The sequence below is a fragment of the Cricetulus griseus genome, chromosome 4, assembly GCF_003668045.3.
Source record: "Cricetulus griseus strain 17A/GY chromosome 4, alternate assembly CriGri-PICRH-1.0, whole genome shotgun sequence".
NCBI lineage: Eukaryota > Metazoa > Chordata > Mammalia > Rodentia > Cricetidae > Cricetulus > Cricetulus griseus.
The window spans coordinates 69500186-69522600 of NC_048597.1; the positions used below are offsets into that span (position 1 = coordinate 69500186).

The following is a 22415-nucleotide window of genomic DNA, read 5'->3' on the forward strand; positions in this document are numbered from 1 at the left end:
AACTCATTGTACTTTTGAATGAGTTTGGTCTCACAGTTCTTTTTTTGTACTTATTTCAATCTTAAAATTTCTTTATTATTTGTTAACATTTCCAATATTGTGTTTTTAAGAGATATTTGTGTGTGTCTGGGAGTGTATGGGTCAGGAGCTCTTTTTATCCATTCTTTTTATTAGTTCATAAATAAAGTCATGAACAATTATGATACATAATACAGTATGTTCACAATGGCATGGCTGAATTAAACCAATTAACATGTTATATCACACATATTCATCATTTTTGTTTAGAGAACACTTAAAAGTATACTATCTCACAACTTTTAAAGTATAGCATGTTGTTATCAACCATAATTATCATGCTCTCAGTAGACCTCAAGACATCACAGAGTCCATGCCTCTTGTCCAACTGCAGTTTTATATCCTTAAACCAATCATTTCCCCATTGTTAGAAGACCCACATTGAAGCCTAATAGCCACAATTCTGCTCTCTGCTCCCATAAGTTCATCATTTCTAGGTTACACATAAAATTGAAATTGTGTGACATTTGTCTTCCAGTGTGTCACTTATTATTATTTTTTAGGCAAGCATATAACATTACTTCTTACTAAAGATGAAATCAAATTTGCATGCAAAGGTGAGCACTCACTGAAACACCTTGGATTCATCACATATTTGAGTTTCATATATATATATATATATATATATATATATATATATATATGCAATAAGTTATGCATCAATAGCAGCAACAGCTTTTCCAGGTTCTGCAGTCATTTGACAAAATTGTGGAGATATCCAGCACACTCCATTAAAAAAAAACAAAAATACAAAAATAAACAAACAAACAAACAAACAACAAAAATTTTTTTAAAATCTCAGAAAACAGCAAAGTTCTGTTACGCTTGTGGTACTTGGTGCCATTTTTTTTTAAAATTAGATTCTCAATCTGGGATGAAACCATTCTGAGCAACATCATTAGAAACATCTCTGATAAAGCACGGTGACTACTATGTATCATAAAGCAGGTCCACATATGAGTGAGTACATATCATGTTTGTTTTTTGTGATTGGGTTACCTCGCTCAGAATGGTTTCTTTGAGTTCCATCAATTTTCCTGCAAATATCAAGATTCCACTGTTTTTTTTCTGCTGAGTAGCACTCCATTGTGTAAATGTACCACAATTTCTTTATCCATTCTTTGGTTGAGGGGCATCTAGGCTGCTTCCAGTTTCTGGCTATTACAAATAATGCTGCTATGAACATTTCACTTACCAAAATTAAATCAAGAACAGATAAGCAATTTAAATAGACCTATAACCTCTAATGAAATTGAAGCAGTCATTAGAAGTCTCCCAACCAAAAAAAGCCCAGGGCAATATGGCTTCAGTGCAGAATTCAACCAGAAATTCAAAGTACAGCTAATACCAATTCTCCCCAAACTATTCCACACAATAGAAGCAGAAGAGTCATTACCAAACTCTTTTTATGAGGCCACAATAACCTTGTTCCCCAAGCCACACAAAACACAACTAAGAAAAAGAACTACAGACCAATTTCCCTCATGAACATTGATGCAAAAATTCTCAGTAAAATATTGACAAATTGAATCCAAGAACACATCAGAGAAATCATCCATCCCGATCAAGTAAGCTTAATCCCAGGGATGCAAGGATGGTTCAACATATGAAAATCCATCAATATAATCCACCATATAAACAGACTGAGGGAAATAAATCGCATGATTATCTCACTACATGCCGAAAAAGCCTTTGCCAAAATCCAACACCCCTTCATGATAAAGGTCCTAGAGAAATCAGGGTTAACAGGAACATAACTCAACATAATAAAAGCAAAATACAGCAAGCCAACAGCCAACATCAAATTAAATGGTGAGAAACTCAATTCAATTCCTCTAAAATCAGGAACAAGGCAAGGCTGACCACTCTCTCCATACCTCTTCAATATTGTCCTTGAAGTTCTAGCTAGAGCAATAAGACACCAAAAGGAGATTAAGGGAATACAAAACAGGAGCTCTTTTAAATTACTCTTTTTTGGTTGTTGGCATGTTTCATCCTATACTGGTATGTTTTTATTATATTCTTTTTATCAGATGCCTGTTTGTTCTTTATTGACAATCTAAGTGTTTGGACTTGGGTCAGTAAGGATGTAGGAAACATCTTGCAGATGGTGGTGATGAACTCTGATCAGAATGTACTGTATGAAAATTTCTATTCAAATAAAGGTAGGGTAATTTTTTAAAAGAAGCAAATGAACAGTTCAATGAAATCAAGGATAAAGACAGAAATTGAACATTGTAAATGTCTTTTCTATGTCCAGGAAAACAGGAATGTTTTCAGACAGATGACAAACACTACCCAAGGCTTAAGAACATAGTTAAATTAGAACATAGAAATATTGAAGGGGAATACAGCTAAAATAAAGGTGGAAATGAAAACCCCAATATTTCGCAGAGATAACTCTCATAGAGGCTTATAAATATAATGAATGAAGCAGAATATAGAGTATCAAGTCTTAAAATAAAAGATAAAGTCAAGAAAAAACCCAAAAGATTAAAAAAAAAAACCACACATGGGAAAGGAATACCTAGGAAATATGGGAAAAAGGGAAAAACTCTAAACCTTCATATTATAGGCCCAAATGAGGGAAACTACTTTCAAAATAAGTGCATAGGCATGTCTTCACCAAATAACAGGGTAAAACTTACAAATTAACAAATGATATATCTATACACATAAAAGAAGCATGCATAAGTTGGCAAAACCAACAAAGAAAATCAATGGCATGTTGTATTTATAGTACAAAGCTAAAAACAAAGAAATTGATTTGAGACCTGCAAGAAAAGACAACTCAAGTAACATATAAAGAAATATCCATCAGGAAAAATGACAATTTATCTTTGGAAATTTTGAAATCCAGAAGAGTTTGGAGCAATGTATTCCAGGATCTAAGGACTACGATGAGTGTGTGTGTGTGTGTGTGTGTGTGTGTGTGTGTGTGTGTGTGTGTGTGTGTGTGTATCCAATGAAACTATGTGGAATGATTGAAATTTTCATGACAGAAGCAGACTAAAATCATATCCAAGAAACCAAAACTAAGTTTTAGAGGAAGCATTGTTTTAGTCTTTGTAGAGGAATAAGCTAGCCTATATAGACTGTGGTAGGAGCCATAATTATTAAAACATAAAATATCACTGAAACCTAATGACACCAATAATCAACAGCCCGATGACCACAATTAATACACCTATTCCAAAAGTAATTTTAAATATCAGTTACATAGGTTAGTCTGTGTGTCTGTTGTTCTGTCAGTCTGTCCCTCCCACTCCCCTTCTTGTTCACTCTCCTCTTCTCTTTCTGTCTTTCTTTCCAAGTCTTCTTTTCTTCCATTCACCCTCTCCTTCCTTATAAGGTTATTTTTAAGCATGTGACCGATTTTATTACTGGTTAAGATAGCATTTCCAGAGAAAGCAAGCTGTACATCTTAGCAGCTTCCCTAAAGAGAAAAATAGTGAGAAACAAAAGAAGTCATGCTGTTTAAGTTAAGCCAGCATGGCAGTAAGGTACATGGTAGATGTGGCGATTTGAGTAAGACTTTTTCCCACATGATCTTCCATTAGACCACTTGGTCCAAAGCTATTGGTTCTCTTTAGATAACTTAAGGAGATCTGATTTTGCTGGGGAGGTATATTACTGTGGTTTCCAATTTTAAAGCCTTGCACAATACCTGTTCAACTGCTTGGCATTAAAAATGTGGGCCACTGGCTTATGTTCCTATTGCCATGCCTGCCACTTCCCACCATCATGGATACTTATATCTCTGAAACCATAAGCCCATAAAACACTCTTATTTCTATGAGATGCCTTGGACATGTGTTTTATCAAAGCAACAGAAAAGCAACTAATACATTGGAAGTCAGTCATGTGGGAGGGATGGGAGTGTTAGGAGAAGAGTAATGAAGCCAAAAGCTCCAGAGAAAGCAGGCTTTAAGCTCCAGTCACCATCTGAAAGAAAGAACTAAAACAGAAGAAAAAGAAAAAAAATGCTATTCTAAATAAGGACTCAGAAAGGTTGAAAAACCAAATGGAATCTACTGGGAAATTGCTCAACTTGCTACTGTGGTATTCTGACCCATGATTTTGTCTTCAGAGGTTTCTTCAGGGAAATTTATGCTGATCATCTCCCTGAAATTCTGCTCAAAAAACTGGAGCCCAGATCCTGGCAAACAGGAGCCTTCTCTAGGAATTTTGCTTTGCTGTTTCTATACATGGTTTCTTTCACCATTTTACACCTAAAGTGAGATTCTAATGACTGCCTCTGTGTCTAGGAAAGGAGGCCACAAGGAGGATATGTCGAGGTCACATGTAAGCAATTTGATGAGACTAAAACTCATGATGTTCACTTTGTCTTCCCTTTGATGTTTCTGGGAAGGCTTACTATGAAAGTGGAAGTTACAGGAAGGACAAGGAAAAGGTTATGTAAATTCAATGTGCAGCCTTGTCATCTGCTCTTCAATCTCCTTTTTGCTGCCAATACGGGGTTCCACGGCGCTGCTGCCTTAAATGTCCTTACACTGTGCTTCGTGGCCATTTCATGGGATTTTGAAACAGTTTGAACATGAGACCAGAAAGCTATCTTTCTTAAAAAGTTAAATTAGAAATAATCTTATTTTACATATCAACCCCAGTTCCTTCAGCTTCCCATCTTCCCATGCCATATACAGACCACCATCCCATTCCCATTCTGTTCCCCAAGGAGGGTGTCACAGTCCATGGTGCATCTCAAAATATGTTACATCATTTGGGGCAGGGCCTGGGCCTTCCTCCAGGTGTCTAGGCTGAGATAGTATTCTATGGGGGCAGTGGGTCCCCAAAGCTCATTCATACACGAGGGATAAATACTGATCCACTACCAGAAGTCCCATTGATTTCACAGGCCTCCTAACTGACACCCACTTTCAGGGGGCCTGGTTCAGTCCTATGCAGATTTTCCAGCTGTCATCCTTGGGTCCATGAGCTCCTCCTTTTTCAGGTAGCTGTTTCTGTAGGTTTAACCAGCCTGTTCTTGTCCCCTTTGCTCATCACACTTCTGTGTCTGCAACTGTATTCTGCCCAGTGCTTAGATGTTGGTCTCTGCCTTCTACTTCTATCAGCTACTAGATTAAGTCTCTAGGATGACATATAATATAGTCATCAATCTCATTACAGGGGAAGGGCATTTAAGGTATCCTCTCCACTATTGCTTTGATTCTTAGGCGGTGTCGTCTTGTGGATCTCTGGACATTACCCTAGTGCCAGGTTTCTCTTTAAACATATAATGGCTCCCTCTATTATGGTATCTCTTTCCTTTATCTCCTCTATTCTTCCCCTGACTCATTCTCTCTGCTCCTTCATGTCCTCCTCCATGCTCCTCTTCTCCTCTTCTATTTCTCTTAAATCCCTCTCCCCTCCCCCATGATCCCAATTTTCTCAGTAGATCTTGTCCTTTTCTCTTTCTCCAATGATAATGGATGTCACTCTTAGGGTCCTCCTTGTTTCCTAGCTTCTCTTGCAGTATGGCTCGTAGGCTGGAATCCCGTGCTCTATGTTTAACATACACTTATGAGTGAGTATATAACATCTTTGTCTTTTTGTGACTCGTTACCTCACATAGGGTGGTTTCTCCTAGTTTCATCCATTTGCCTGTGAATTTCAAGATTCCAATGTTTTTTTCCACTGACTAGTATTCTGTTGTGTAAATGTACCACATTTTTTTATCCATTATTCAGTTGATGGGCATCTTGGTTTCTTCCAGGATCTGGCTGTTACAAATAATACTGCTATGAACATAGTTGAACAGATTCTTTGTTGCATGAATGTGCATCTTTTGGTATCTGCCTAAGAGTGGAATTGCTTGATCTTGAGGTAGACTGATTCCCATTTTCCTGAGAAACCGCCATACTGATTTCCAAAGAGGCAGTACAAGTTTACATTCCCACAAGCAGTTGAGGAGTGGTCCCCTTTCTCCACATTCTCTCCAGCATAAACTGTCATTATTGTTTTTGGCTTTTAGCTATTCTGACAGGAGCAAGATTGTATCTCAGAGTTGTTTTCATTTGCATTTCCCTGATGGCCAAGGATTTTGAGCACTTTCTTAAGTTTCTTTCAGCCATTTTAGATTCCTCTATTGAGAATTCTCCATTCATTTCTGTACCCAACTTTTTAATTGGATTAGTTGGTGTTTTGGTGACTAGATTCTTGATTTCTTTGTATATTTTGGAGATCAGACATCTTTCAGCTGTGGGGTTTTGAAGATCTTTTCCTATTCTATGGCCTGTCATTTTGTCTTCCTGACTGTGTTCTTTGTCTTAAAAAAGCTTCGAAGTTTCAGGAGGTCCCATTTATTAATTATCAATCTCAGTGTCTTTGTTCCTGATGTTGTGTTCAAGTAGTGGTCTCCTGTACCAGTTTATTCAAGGGTACCTTCCATGAAAAAGCTATCTTTTGAATAATAGTCATTCCTATTATTTTGATGAGGTAACATTGAGAGCCTCACCAGTGTGCACACTACTTTTTACTTTATCATATTCGTCATTATTACAAAGCATTGCATTCTATACAATCCCTGGCCTTTTCACCTATTTCTCCAGGAGTTCAGTAGGAAGTGCTAAATCTACAATCTATTCCCTCAGTATTAAGCAGAAAACATCCATGAATGTGATAGCTAAGTACTACAGATATTCTTACTCACTACTATATGACAAACTGGTAGCAATACAGCAACACAGTTCCTGCCCTGCTTCCTCATTAATATAGTTTACTGTGGTTACACACTGCTATCTCCTGAACCACAGAAATAGTCAGCTTCATCTTCAGACTGGATGTTGGAGATGCTTAAGTAGCGATGAGCCCCAGAGCTGGAGCCAGAGAAGCGATCAGGGATCCCATCTCCCTTGCCATGGCTTCCATCGCTATTAACATACATCACATACTTAGGAGCCTTGTCTGGATGTTGCTGGTACCAATCTATGTAATAGTTGCTGTGCTGACTACTCAGGGTACAGGTAATTTTGACCGAGTTTCCCAGGGAGGCAGAGGCAGAGGGTGACTGAGTCAGCTCTAGTTGAGAGAAAGACCCTGAAAACAGAGAAACACATTATGTACTGAGGTGAGAGAACAGAGGAGAATGTGTCTGGATGTCCCTGAACTAAGATCAGGCTGCAGACAACTCCTGACCTGTGCAATGAAGGAAGAAGAGGAGAATAGGAATCCAGGCCATAGTGTAGTCACTGATGAGATGTGCTGAGACAGTTATGGTTAGGTCTCTCTTATCTTTCAACAATTCTCAGAGAACTGAAGGGACCCTTCATGCAAATTTTTCTTGGCCAACCAAATCTATTCTTATGTGAGTGTGCCCTCAAATGTCTGGGTATCACTTCCTGAGTGAAGATGCCCAAGGGACCACAGTGCCACCAGCTGCTGAAACTGTTGAATCCTTAACAGAAATTAATAAAGTGATAGATATTTGTATTCTTAGCTCAGTGTCCAGAATCTTCAGAGGATCCTATAAATCCCCACTGAGCCTATTGAGGTCTATTGTGTCTGTGTCCACATGACTTATCCCAGACTGTAATCATCAAAAACTTTCTGATTAAGGTCAGAAGGTCTTGCCTGCTCTAGACATAGTATGTAGAAATGAATTCATGAGGAACTCTTTATCCAAGGGTTTCTGTCATGAAGGCTGACAACACAGATATAACCTCAATGAGTGGCTACTTAGATTGCACAGGAAGCCACCCATTTCCATATTTCCTCAGCAGACTGACTCATAGAGACATACTGATGAATATTGATGTCTAGAAAGGAAATACTATGCTGCACAACTCTCTTAATATATTAGACATGTAAAATTTTATAAAATTACAAAGCAAAACAAAACAAAAATTACAGAAAGAGCACAAACTAGAATGTAAAAGAAAGTTTGTCATCGATTTAGGATCAATGAAGATCAGTGAGGAAAGACTGTGTGCTTCCAAGGAAATTCATGAAAATCTGCCTATTACTTATCTGACATAGAAATCATATCCAATTGGCACATGTTTAGTTGGATGGATTTTCAGAAATGGGAACAGCCAAAAATTTATGCAAAAATAATGAATCAAGATAGAAGAACTCATTAGTGATACTGGGAAAGAACAAGAGGGAGCATAGGTGGGGCTTGCTGAATTATGCTATAGTGTATCCATGTTTAAGAAAGATGTAATGCATGAATTTTCCTTGTGAAACCTCTCTCCTCTAGAGTCAGGGAATTTGCAGAAGAAGATGTAGAAAGATACAGATATAGGGGTTCCAGCTGAAGATTTGAAAAGCAAAGCAGCCAGGCCAGTAGCTCTTACCTCTACCAAGCTGAATAGGCAATCCTGTCTCGAGAATCCTCAGAGTACAATGAAGTCTGAATTTCTCTCCACCAGGCTTCAGGCTGCAATCCTGAGTTCCTGACTTCTCCTGCCTTATATTCCTTTCTCTGTCCAGCTATAACACTCCTGTCTCCACCTGCCTAGTGAATGTTATCCCAAGTCCTGGGATTAAAGGCCTGAGATCTGATACTCTTTAGCCTGATTCACTCTCCTGTAGCCCATAGTGGCCTTGAACTTACAGAGATCCTTCTGCCTCTGTCTCCTGGTTCCAGGGATTAAGGTGTGTGCCACCACTGCTTGGCTTCTATGGGTAACTAATATGGCTGTTGGAATTAAAGATGTGTGTCACCACTACATGGCTTGTGGTCTGTGCTAGTTTTGTATTTTAAAATCTAATGGATTTATTACATCATAAATAATATATCACCACAGGTAGATAACTCCAACAAAAGTGTATCTTCCAGACACATCAGAACTGATTCATATATGAATTCACAGAGATTATGACAGCATGCACAAAACAAGCACAAGCTGTGACCAAATAAAATTTCCAGCTCCCAAAAAGACTAGTGGACACAAATTAAAACATTAGCCAAACAGTTACTGTAACAAGGAATTTCTGGAAAAGGGAGCATCAGTATTTGCCACTGGAGTGTCACTAGTAATATCAAAAAATATCAAAAAAAATATCTAGGGCAGGCCTCATGCTCAGGAGTACTTGGCCAACACAAAACAAATTCCATGCTGTGTGGCTTTCTTTGCCTGCACTTTTTATTTTGTTTTGCTTTATTTTCTCTGAATGCTTCACTCTTTCTTTTTATTTTATCTATGTAGGCCAAATACCCTACATAGAGAACTCTAGGACAGCTCAAACTGCATAGTGAAAGTCTGTCTTCAAGTAACCAACCAAAACAACATTTTTGTTGGACAAAGAAAGAAAGAGAAGCTAGGTTTCATTTGTATTTGTGAGATTCCATTCATGGAAAAGTGTGTTTATGTTCAGCATATAGTGGCACTTGCTGCCAAGACAACCAATATGAGTTTACTGGGTACAACCATAGTGGAAGGAAATGAGCTGTGTAAACACAATATCTGAACAAGAGGCAAAATATAAATATAAGAAATTGAACTTAAATTTGTATCAATATTCCAAAATGCGTACCAATACAAATTATACATTTCTATATGACACTGATTTATGCAAAGTGTCCTCTAATCACAAACACACACACACAATCACAAATGCACACATATTAAAATCATTAAATCAATATCTAAATATTAAATAAATAAATCATTTTAAATTCTTTCCCATCTGTTGCTACATTTTATGTTTCTATATTTCTTTTTACACTATATAGGCCCTTATTATTATTGTTGATGCTCAAATACTAGTGTGAATATCTTAGGAAGGCCATCTATATGAATCAAGGATGTTAGACCTCACTTCTGACCCACAGATGCAGGACCCATGCATACCTTGTGCTATAACAATATTAATCTCACACAGGCTACAAAGTGTTGTGGTTTCAGTTGCAAACTTCCTGATTTCTCTATTTATTCTGTTTCCAACTGCCATGTACAACGAAAGAATGATCTAACACCCATTCTTTTCAGGGATTAACTGTCTGTGGTTTCCCACTAAACAGGGCAGGCATGTCCCTTGGTTTCACAAAATTCACATGGGCTTTATGCTCATGTATAAACAGTTGGAGATCTTTGAAGTAAAGGCTTCTCATAGAAGCTGAACTTCTGTGTCTTTTGCTTACAGTAGTAGTATAGTGAAACAGGAAAGGTATATTATATTTTAAGACTGACAATTGCTTAATATTACAGTTTAGTTTCAGTCATAAAACTAGAAATATGAGTCAATATTTCAATATCCCTTGGAATAAAATATGTATCAAGTGGAGAAATGTGTGCAAATTCAGAAATAATTTACAAATGATTTAGTTTATTAGTTCCCTGTGTTGACAGTAAGGAATACACTAACTGTGGGCTAGCACATGCAAAACATCTTATCTCATACTGATTCATGGAGGATTGACTGACAAAATTAACATACTAATCTAGCACTGTATGGCACCTTCTCCTTCCCTCCTCTGTGCCTCTTGAATGTGAACAACCTTTGGTAATCATTGGTATCCAGCTGCAAAGCCCGATATGCATATCAGTCTTCACACGGCAATCCTCACTACCTTGCTCTGTTCTCAAAGCCATCAATGAAGGCATAAGGGCCTCACTGTGCTTCAGCATGAGCTCAGCTGACTAAAGACATCTGTAATAGTACTTTAATCTTATAAATAAGGTTGCATACAAGGGCAATCAGGTTTATCACATCCACAGATCTATCTTAGGGGTAAATATGTAAACCTAATGTCAGAGGGAAGATTATTTCATATATATATGAATATATATATACATATATATATATTTAATTTCATAGTATTTAAAAAGTATACAATGTATTTGCATTACCTTCAAATAAAAGATAATATACCAATGGTTAGAAAATATAAATGAACAGTTGCTTCACTTTGATTTAAATTGTGGAAAGAACATCAAGGTGGTAGCTTCTCTCAAGGAAAAAATATACGCATTCTCATTTTGCTTTTTATTCTCTATCTAAATAGTTGACAGTTATTTTCCATTATATAAATCTAATATAAGCAAATGAAGGCATATGCTTCCCTTTACCCCTTTGTCTCTTTGTAGTTAACATCAGGACAGAATAGTGCCTGGTCATGGGATCCTACTGTCACAGAACAAGGTTTATACCTAGCCTCAGATAAATGCATGTATATGTCTTGCTTCTCCATGTGTGTGTCACTGTGCTGACCACCACTGTAGGGTAGCATGTAGTAGTCTTCATCATTGTACTCAGGCTTGAAACCTTAGAGTCCCACGACAAGATTATTTTTAAGGAGAAGGGTACCAGGAGACTGAGCTCTTATTAATCATTGAGTGAACCAGAACATAGAGGTTTGGCAAAGCTACTCTGGAACCAGTGTGTAAGAGGATCAGTAACTGCTGGAGAGTGTCATTCCTCAGCATCACCACAGCTAGGAAGAGACCCCAAAATGAAATAGCTGATAGGAAAGAGTAAAGAAATGAGTGTGGTCATTCTGAAGGCAGTCCTCTTTAACTCCTTGATACCTGACAGAGATGGAGGAATGCTGGGAAATGTGACAAGCATCCAGGTCATACGATAAATTTCCAGAGATCCATAGGACTCATCGATCCTGGTGGACTCTGGAGTTCTTAGGTTATTTGGGAATTGTTGATTCCATGAATTATGAGCCTTTTACTATCACCACCACCACCTCATTACATCTCTTCAGCTCAGGGGACAGACAGCTATACTCCTAGAGAGGATTTTGCAACTTGAGGAAGTACACCTGTTAAACTGCAACCTCTAATTTAGGACAGTGAATTGGTCCAGAAGATTAAATGTGAGTCAGGAGTCAGCTTCAGGCCTTGTCTATTTCTGAGATGTACACAGTGCCCTCTGCTGGACTTTGGATACTTTTTCAAATAATATTCATGAATAAATTTCCTTTGCCCAATTATAGATTCCTTTTTTTCCTCTTCAAAATCTACTTTAACTTTATATTGTTAAACATTACAATACTATCATTTTAATCTTCATTGTTTATATGTCTTCTGTGCTGTTTTTGATCATTATTTTCCATTTGATTAAAAATATCTGCAATTGTTCTTCAATAGGTTTGAATGCTTTTTGAATAAAAAAAAATTTTACAATATTATTAGGGATCCTGATCCAGTTCAATGTTGGTGTGTGTATTTTACTCATCCATACTGTAATTTTTCTGGTGTATTATAATAAAAATGATGTATTCTGTTTTGACTGTTGTGACACAGAGTTCGCCAGAGGTCATCATCAGACATGAACCAATATACTTGCTTTTTGGCCCATTCATATCTTCCCAGTATTGTTTGTTTTGTCTTTTGGGGGAATATGAGACACACCTTGCTTTGCGAGTATTTAGTTTCAGATTTTATTGTCAATAAAAATATATTAGACATTAGTAACCTATGTGGAATTTTTGCCACAAAGTGAAGCTTTAGATTTTGCTCAAATTTAATTAATTAATGTTTAATGGTACAGAATACTTTGCTGAAGTTTTGACTGTGATGTGTTCTGACATCCTGAAAGTCTGTGTTACTCTGACTGGCTGCATGCTATGCTTTATAGAATGACAGAGGGAGAAAGAAAGAAAGAATTAGCAGCCTGGAGGTGTGGACAAGTCATAGAGAACCTAACTAGCATGTGTTAGGACCTATGTTTAATATCCCAAAGTTAAAAATAAAAGTACTTTTTAAGTACTGAAAAACAAGTTTTAGATTTTTGATTTTCAGTTTTAATTTTATTACAAATTATTTATGTGCATGTGCACATATACCCACACAAACACACACAGAGTACACAGCTGTTGTTGGATTCTGCTGGAGCAGAATTTATAAGCAGTGATGAGCTACCCTACATGAGTGGTAGGAATTACTTGATTCTAATGCAAGATCAGTATGTGCTCTTAAACAATGAACCTTATCTTCAGCCACCAAAATGCTTTAAAATTATGCTACTCTCCAGATGATATTTCTTAAATGTATTTTGTACCCCAAACCTTGCTATAAAAGTGATCCATATTGTATAAATAAACTGTATCAGGGCCGTGACAATCTTCCCTTTATTCTGATACTTCATCTTGATGGATTTTTCCTTTGACAAATATGAAGTGTCCTTCTTCATCTCTTTTGGTTAAATTTAGTTTGAAGTCTGTTTTGTTAGATATTATGATAGCTATACTGGCTTGTTTCTTGAATCTATTTGAATAGAGATCCTTTTCCCAATGCTTTCCTCTAATGTAATCTCCATCTTTAAAGTTGAGGTAGGTTTCTTGTATGTAGGAGAAGAATGGATACTGTTTACTTATCCATTCTTTTAGCCTGTGTCTTTTTATTGCTGAATTGATTCTACTGATATTAAGAGATGTTACTGACCAGTGATTGTTAATTTCTTTTATTTTTTGTTTTGGTCATGGTACCCTGTGTGTTTCCCTTCTTTGTGTTTTGTTGTTGTTAGATTATCTACTGCTTGTGTGTTCATGGATGTACCTGAGTTCCTTGGGTTAGATCTTCCTTTAGTACTTTCTTTAGTGCTGGATTTGTGGCTAGGTATTGTTTAAATCTGGTTTTGCCATGAAATTTCTTGTTTTTTCTGTCTATGGTTACTATGGTTATTGAAAATTTTGCTGGATATAGTAGTCCGGGCTTGCAGCCATGGTCCCTTAGTGTTTATAAAATGTCTGTATAGGACCTTCTGACATTAAGAGTCTCCATTAAAAGATGGGTACATTTCTGATAGGTGTGCCTTTATAGGTTATTTGGCCTTTTTCTCTTGCTTCTTTTAAAATCCTTTATTCTGTATGCTTAGTATTTTTATTATTATGTTTTTAGGGGGCTTTTTTTGGTCTAGCCCATTTGATGTTTTGTAAGCTTCTTGTACATTTATAGAAATGTCCATATGTTAGTTGGGAAAGGTTTCTTCTGTAATTTTGTCGAATATGTTTTCTGTGCCCTTGAGCTGAGATACTTCTCTTTTCATTGTTATTATTCTTATGTTTGGTCTTTTCATGGTGTCCCAGATTTCCTGGGTGTTTTGGGTTAGGAATTTATTAGATTCAACATTTTCTTTGACTGATGAATCTATTTCCTCTTCTCAACAACTGGAATCATCTCTTCCTTCTCTTCTATTCTATTGGTGATTCTTACATCTGTAGTTCCTGGCTGCTTCCCAGATTTTCCATTTCCAAAATTACCTCAGTTTGTGTTTTGTTTATTGTTTCTCTTTCAGTTTTCAAGTCATGAACTTTCCTTTTCCTTCACATGTTTGGTTTTTTTTCTTGGCTTTCTTTAAGCGATTTATTGATTTGCAAATGGCTGTTTGTCTTTGAGTGCTTTATTTATCATTTCCTCTTTAAGAGCCTATATCATCTTCATAAGGTAATTTTTAAGTTCATTTTCCTTCATATCAGAATCACTGGACTATTCAGGTCTTGCTGTTGTAAGATCACTGTATTCTGGTGGTTCCATATTGCTCTTTCAGTTATTGAATGTATTCTTTCACCTGCCTTTACTCATCTTACCTTCCAGCTGGTGTGTCTTATGCCTGTGCCTGTTCTTCCCATTATTGTGCTTCACACCTGTGCCTATGTAGTGTGCTATTTTTCTAGCTGGTGTGGTTTATATCTGTTTCTGTGTTCTGCAGGTTGTGTGGAATTGTTGCCCATGGGGAAGATGTTCAGGTACATGGCCTTGAGGGGCAGATTGGGCCTTGGAGAGACACAGTCCAGTGTATGGTGCTCAGCACAGCCTGGAGTCAGGTCACTCACCTGTCTTTGCCTGGTGGAGACTGGACCAGAGCAGCGGATTTCCACTAGAGGTGGGGGACAGGGCCCAGCTGCATTGCTCGTGCTGGGATGCAAGTGGGAGGCATACAGGATATGCCCTGAGGTTTAGTTAGAATCTGGACTTCAATGCAGTCCACCTGAGTGCCAGTAACTCACCAGTTTTTCCAATTGGTATAGTGCACACCTGTGCCTTTGCAGGCTGCTGGGGATTTAGGAGAGGGCTGGTCACTGGGAGTATGTTCAGGTACCTAGGGTTGGGTGAGAGAGTACTGATACATTCTTTTAAGGGTGGAGAGGTAGGAAGGATCTTGTAAGTGATGACAGAAAGGAAACTGTGACCAGAATATTTTGGTGAAACTAGTTTATATTCCTTAAAAATTGAATAAGTTATTTTAAAGTATTAAAAACCAAAAAAAACCCTGCCACTGAGAACACTTACAATGCCACCAGATATCAGCAAGATAATGACTACAATTAATACACACATTTCAATAGTCAATTTAAACAACGTTCTCATTTCTCCAAATAAGAAATAGAGACTGAGAATCATACACATCTTAGTTACTGCTTTAGAGTAAAAGTTGGATAAAGAATTCCAATCACATATGATCAGGAAGTAAGCAGGCATTGATATCCTCATATCTGAAAAACTAGAATTCAAATGAAAACTAATCAAAAGAGATGAAGACAAACACCTCATTCTAGTAAAGAGAACAGATAACCTAGAAGACATTGCCATCCAAAACAGAATCTGTAGAGCTTAATTTCATAAAAAAATCTGTTACTGGATTTAAGAAACAGAATAGTATCAATCCATTAATACCAGGCAATTTCAATACCCCATATTTTGCAATAGACAATTTATCTGAATAATAAAAAATCAGAATCCTTGCAATGAACAGACAGCATACATAGAATGAACTTAACAGAAACTACAGACTATTCTACCCCCACTTGATGAGGTTAAAGAAAAGAGCACCCATCTCCAGAGAAGACTAATTTTATCTCTCACATCAATCATTAACATCTTGTAGTTCTTATTTTGGGGGTGGAGACCCCATTTGATTTCTCCCTTCCAAGGCAGTCTGTCAACTGATGTGATTGTTCACATCTTGTCTGAAGAGCCATATTGTTGAAATTTCATATGTGTAACCTTGTTGTCATATCTTGCAACTACAAACCTTATGGTCTTCTGGTTCTTATAGTTCCGTTATCTTTGTTATGACATCTCTTCTATAATGTTCCCTAAGCCCTTGATATATGGGTTGTATTGTAGATGTATTAATTGGATCTGTGTACCCCAAGTAATACCCCAGGGAAATTGTTCATTACCTTTTCACAAGCCATAGCTTTCTGGTATAGTCTCTGATGAAAAATAAGCGTCTTTGATAAGAGTACAGTTTCATGCTTATTTTTGAGTACCTTGGTTAGTGATTGTTTCAACAGTAGATAAACTAGAGTTGTCTGGGATGAGGAACTCAACTGAAAAACATGTTTTCATCAAATTGATCTTTAGACAAGTCTATAGGGCATTTTCCTGATTAATGATTGATGTAAGATGGTCCAATCTGCTCTGGGTGGTGTCAGCACTGGGCAGGTATTGATGAGTTGTTTAAAAAGACAAGCTGAGCAATGAATAGAGAGTAATATATTAATCATTGCTCCTTCATGGTCTTTGGATCCGTTCTTGCATCCAGATTCCTTCCCTGAACCCTTCTCTGACTTCCCTTCCTGGACTGCTATAAGCTGTAAGGTGACATAAACTCTTTTCTCCTCCAGTTGCTTGTGATCATGTTTATCTCAGAGCTGGAATGCTACCTAAGAATATGAATATATAATATGTATTTAGAATGAAATTATGAATTATACTGGTATCGGGGTGGCAGTGTAAATTGTCATATCAGATCTATGACCTCACTGACCTATGTGTGGTTTTCTGGAATAACAGTACTTGTCATGGTTTATCTCTTGTTGAGGAAGCATTAAGTCTAACTAGATAGATGACACCTGTAGGTGCCAGGTAGGCCATTGGTGTGGTTGATGGGTATCACAACTGGGTAGAACTACTGAACACTTTCCTTCTTTGGCAGCTTGCATCACATGTTATGGTACAATGAAAGATGTTCCTCAGGAAGGAAGGTTTTAGGTAAGATTCAGCTCAATTCCTTCTAATCCTGTGGTCCAAGTGCATGGTATCTTTCACAATAGGGACTTCTTTTCAGTTACAGAGTAAATTACAGGAGACACCAATGACTTTTAGTGTTAGGCATTTCTTGGACTCAATTGACCAACAACTCAAAAGGAGATTCCTCATTCGTGATACTGGAGGCACTGGTAGATAATTTGTGGCACTTGGGGAGAGATTTATCACCCAAAGTGGTATAATATCATTTGAATTATATACATATGTACTCAAATAATTGTATATGTTATATGTAACTTTAGAGAAACATCAACTGATAGAATTCCTCATGGGTTTTAAAATAATACCCATAGTTTTGTTTATTTCCCTCCCTCTCTTCCTTTTTGTAGGAACCTGCATTTTCCCTCTGTAATTTAAGCTCTGCCCCATTTTCTCCATGTCTACCTTCATACCTCTTGTATCTTGCTGCTCTCTTCTCTAGTGCTCCTCATCCCACTGTGCTGCCATTCTCCTTTCTTGTTTTTTAAGGTTACTCCAAGTTACAAACTCACATGTGAACATTTGAAAGTGGGCACTACAGGTGAAAGAGAGCATGTAGCATTTGGCTTTCCCAAATGGAGTTACTTATTAAATATCCACTTACAAGTCAAAATTTATGATTTTTTGTCATAATTCTGTAAGTTCTTTAGTGTCATTTTCAGCAGTGCCATCCTATTACCCTATCTTGCCTTGAGACCCGGATCAGCCTTCACTGACAGGGAAAACTTGTTCTATGTTGCTGAAAACATCAGACTGTATCAGAAAGAGAGAAGGACTGAATAATAGTTGCATTCACACATAACCAGACAAACAAGTAAATCAAAAACCCAAACCTGTCCTCAATGAGCTGCCCTATTGTGAACAGCTTAAACAACTCTGGGAGAAAGAGGCCATTTTGGATAAAAACAATAAACAGGTGAACGTACAAAGTAACTCAGATGTACAAATCTCAATGTAGAAGAAGAAAAAAATTTAACATGTCACCCAAACTAAAATGTCACCTCTAAATCCCATAGTAATGACTCATTTTTTAACAAATTAATATTTTTGATTGGGATGTAAGGTAGTTGATTTCCTCATGACCATTTATGATTTTTCCTCTTTGAAAATGTCATACATGTATGACAACATACCTTGTTCATATCTACCCTCACATTTCTCTTTCAACATCCCCTAGACACCTCCTGAAATATACCTCCCCAACTTCACTCCTTTTCTTTTTGACATGTATGACTTCTTCATTGTAGTGACCTGTGCCTGTTTGTCCTCATCTCCCCACCACTCAGTGCTTCCTATGCTTATAACTTTCCACTCCTGTATTTCTCCTCTCTCCTTTATTTTGCCTATATTCCCCCATCTTCCCTCCCTTGTGGCATTCTCCTTCCCAACCAATAGTCCTGTTCTTGTATCTTGGTTTCCACAGTTATTCCTAACTAAAAACGCATAGCTGAAAATTCAAAGCAATGTTCTACACATGAGCAACATGTGGTGACTTTCTTTCCATGCATAAATTTCCTAATTTTGTGTCTGTAGAGCTATATATGGTTCCACAGAAGTCAAGGGGACCTGACCTAGGGGACAACAGTGAGGTGATGTTTATTTCAACCCCATTCACAATCTTCCATCATCCCTTAGGTGAGAGGCTACTCTCTTATTCACTCTTACCTTACACAATCTATTAAATATTAGCTGTTTGGGTCCCATTTCTTGAATGTGCTGGTTTCAAGCAAGACAATGACTTTTTTATAGGCAGGGTATGAGTATGGGCATAAAATAAATCTGAGAATCTAATTTTTACATAAAAACAATCACTAAGTAGAATCCTTATGGTTCTGTTCAGTCTTCATTCAAAATCACTTTTGCAGTTCTGAGTAATGTAGACTCTTTAACAAGCTCCTAAAATAAAAGAATGAATGAATGAATGATGCAAAACCAGTCATCATTATTAATATTGGTATTTAAATATTTGTTTTGCACACTCTTCTACAGATTCCTGCAACAAGAATGAACTGTTTTTACATGAGTAGGCTCCATAGCCTAATGTGTTGTTTGCTAATGTGGAGACAGGTGCGGCCAGGAGGGGCATCAGTAAAGACTTGGCTGTTTCTCATCTAAGGCTTGCACTTCTCTCTCCTCCAGGGAGAGCTGATTAATGTTTCCAAGAAAGTTTCAGGGTCCCCTGAGGTCTGAGGTGTATAGCTTGGCACAAAGTCTCTTCAGGTATTCCTGGGAGCCTCTTTCAGTCTTTTCTTCTAGCCCATCTCTAATCTTCTGTGATTCCACTGGTCCACAGAACCTTTGCATACCAGGGAACAAACACATCTGCCACACTAGGCTGAAATATATTGAGGATTTCTTGACCTTCATTGCCATCCTCCAATCCACTCTTTTCAGACTTACCCTTAGTCCTTCTTCAGCTTCCCTCTTGAAACCCTTACCTCAGGCTACTATTATCACAGTGAGACAAAACTTTTTGGAGTGGACAAAGGGAACCCCTGTTTATATCAGATGCCCCCTTCAGCCTATTCTGCTAACCCATCTCTGTCATGATATATTGTTTATGACCTAAAAAAAGCCACTGGGAGATCAGTTGACAAAGCCATCTCCACTAGTTAGCTTATAAAAACTATGTAGTGGTGCCACACACCCTTTTAGTCTCAGGACTCAGAATTAAGAGATAGAGGGTCTCTGTTAATTAAAGGCCACCTAGGGCTACAGGAGAGTGTATCAGTCTAGAAGAGTAACAGAGATCATGTCTTTATTCTCAGGGCTCACAAGAAGTATTTAAGACAGGAACAGTGTCTCAGAACTGGCATTCATTCTATAGCCCCATGAGGATAGGGCAGCATTCTAAGATGAGTATCTAGCCATGCTGAGGAGAGTATAGCAGTCTAAATGAATCTCAGAAGTAGTGAAGTTGGAAACAGTTTGAGGATTGTCCCTTTGGTTCGAGCTGAGGTAGTGGTAAGAGGAAGTAGCTGGCTGCTTTGCTTTTCTCATATTCACTTTGAAGTTTGAACCCCAATACCAGTCTCTGGTATTTATCATGTTACACATCTCAATTTCTTTGAGACTTTCCTCTGACCCAAAGAACAATGCACTAACAGGGAACCCTAAGCCAAAAACTTGCTGGAAATCGGGACCCTACAGCTGCTACATTTGTTAAGGACTGAGACTGTACAGCAGCAACAAAAGAACAGAACACCCAACCAACAAAGATGAGACTAGATATCTACACCAAGAAACCTGTCAATCATTATAACTTTAGATGCAAAATCAACCATAAAAACAAAGAGGAATAACTAAGACAATATGCTTCTTACAGAAGCCAGAATTCCTATTGTGTTAGGGCCTAAAATAATAATTAGGTGAAACACAAGATAAGGACTTGAAACTATCAATTGTGACTATGTCTTAAGGCCATAAAGAGGATGTGAATAAATGTTTTAATGAGGACTGTAAAAATTCACAGGTGAATAAAATAATTAAAACAACTCCATGAAAGAGACTTTATTTTTTTCTGTTAGAATTTTATTTTATTACTTGGTTATTTTAAGGTCAAAGATTTCCATTTCTAAAATACATAACAGAAATAATAAAGCAATAAAATGTGGATTTAGATAGTATGGACATTTTTCTTAAAAGTGTCAACATGATTTACAAATTATTAAAAAGGCAGTAAAACTTGAACTTGTATAGCATACACTTTACCTTAACCTGTCAGATGCATGATTTTATTTTATTAATGTCACTAATATTTTTCTTATCAATGTAGAAAGAGAAGTAAAGCCCACTTATCTAAGAAATCATGGGACCTGCACATGCTGGAAACTCCTATGTTATATAATTTGCATTCATTCCCCCAATGTCTATATTCACTTTATATATAACTAAGGGCCAAGTCGATATGGTCAACAGATGAAAAATATGAGGTTTTCTAGTTTCGTTGGACTCCAAGCATCATTTCTGAATAACTTATCTGGGCAGTTTAGATGAGGAGATACTTTAGTTGGTAAAATGCTTGCCCCACAAGGAGGACCTGAGTTTGATCCTCAAACTTATCTAAGCTAGATATTTCTAATGCCAGTAATGGGCAGTAGAGATGACAGATCCTTTGGACTCATTGACAGCCAAGCTTTGTCCAGTGACTCTTTTTCAAAAAACAATCTGACAGTGACTACACAAAAATACCCCAAGTTGACCTCTGGCTTATATAGGCTCAGGCACACTCATGTGCATGCACACTGGTGCCTTCACACACATACATGCATACACAAACACACACACACACACACACACACACACACACACACACACACACACGCTTGCACACACATACACACACATGCTTGCACACACACACACACACACACACACACACACACACACACATTATCTAGAGACTTCTTTCAAGAGCTATCCATATGACATGATGACGTCAATTTTCTGTTCATCTAACTTATTCTGACCATAGGCTATCTGTTGACTACTTCTCCAAAGTGGAATTGCAAACTTCCTGCAAAATTTGAAAGAGTGTTTTTTCAGATAGGTCACTACAACAGTATTGCAGAGATCCATTTGAAAAATAGTGTCTTCTGCATGTCTAAATTTTTTTCTTTTTATTCTTATTCTTATTATTAATTCAAGTTAAGGAACAGGCTTATTTCACATGTAATTTCCCTCTCCCTCTCCCTCCCCTCACCCCCATTCCTTCTCCCCCACCCCATCCACCCACCACTCCCCAGGCAGGGTGGGACCCCCAACCAGGGCTCCACCAAGTCCACCAAATCTTCCTGTGCTGGCCCTAGGCCCTTCCCCATGTGTCCAGAGACAGAGCGCATCCCTTCAAGTGGGATGGGCTCTCATAGTCCCCCCCACACACACCAGGGCAAAATGCCAGTCCACCTCCGGAGGCTCCCAGGAGTGCAGGGGCCTCCCCATTGGCATCCATGATTGGGGGTCTGGATTAGTCCTGTACTGGCCTCCCAAAGAGCGTCTGGGGTCGATATGCTTTCCCTTTTTCAGGCCAACTGTTTCTGTGGGTTTCTCCAACCTGGTACAGACCCCTTCGTTCTTCATTCCTCCCTCTCTTCAACTAGGTTCCCGATTTCAGCTCAGTGTATTTCTGTGAATGTGTGTCTCTGCTTCCATCAGCCACTGGATGAGGACTCTAGGTTAGCATAGAGAGTAGTCATCAATCTCATTCTAGGGGAAGGGCTTCTAGGCCATCCTCTCCTCCACTGCCCGGACTGTCAGATCGTGTCATCCTTGTAGGTCTCTGGAGATCTCCCTAGTTCCATATCTCTTCTTGGATCTATAGTGGCTCCCTCTGATATGGTATCTCTTATCCTGCTCTCTCTCCTCTATTCTTCCCCCAACTCAATATAT

General features: G+C 37.9%; 1 gene segment (V, D, J or C); it reads right to left on the reverse strand.

Moving 5' to 3' along the window:
• Nucleotides 1-6823: 6823 nt before the first annotated feature.
• LOC118238725 lies at nucleotides 6824-7276 on the reverse strand. The segment is given in 2 exon segments: nucleotides 6824-7134; nucleotides 7234-7276. Coding segments are annotated over 2 exon segments (354 nt in total).
• Nucleotides 7277-22415: the final 15139 nt, after the last annotated feature.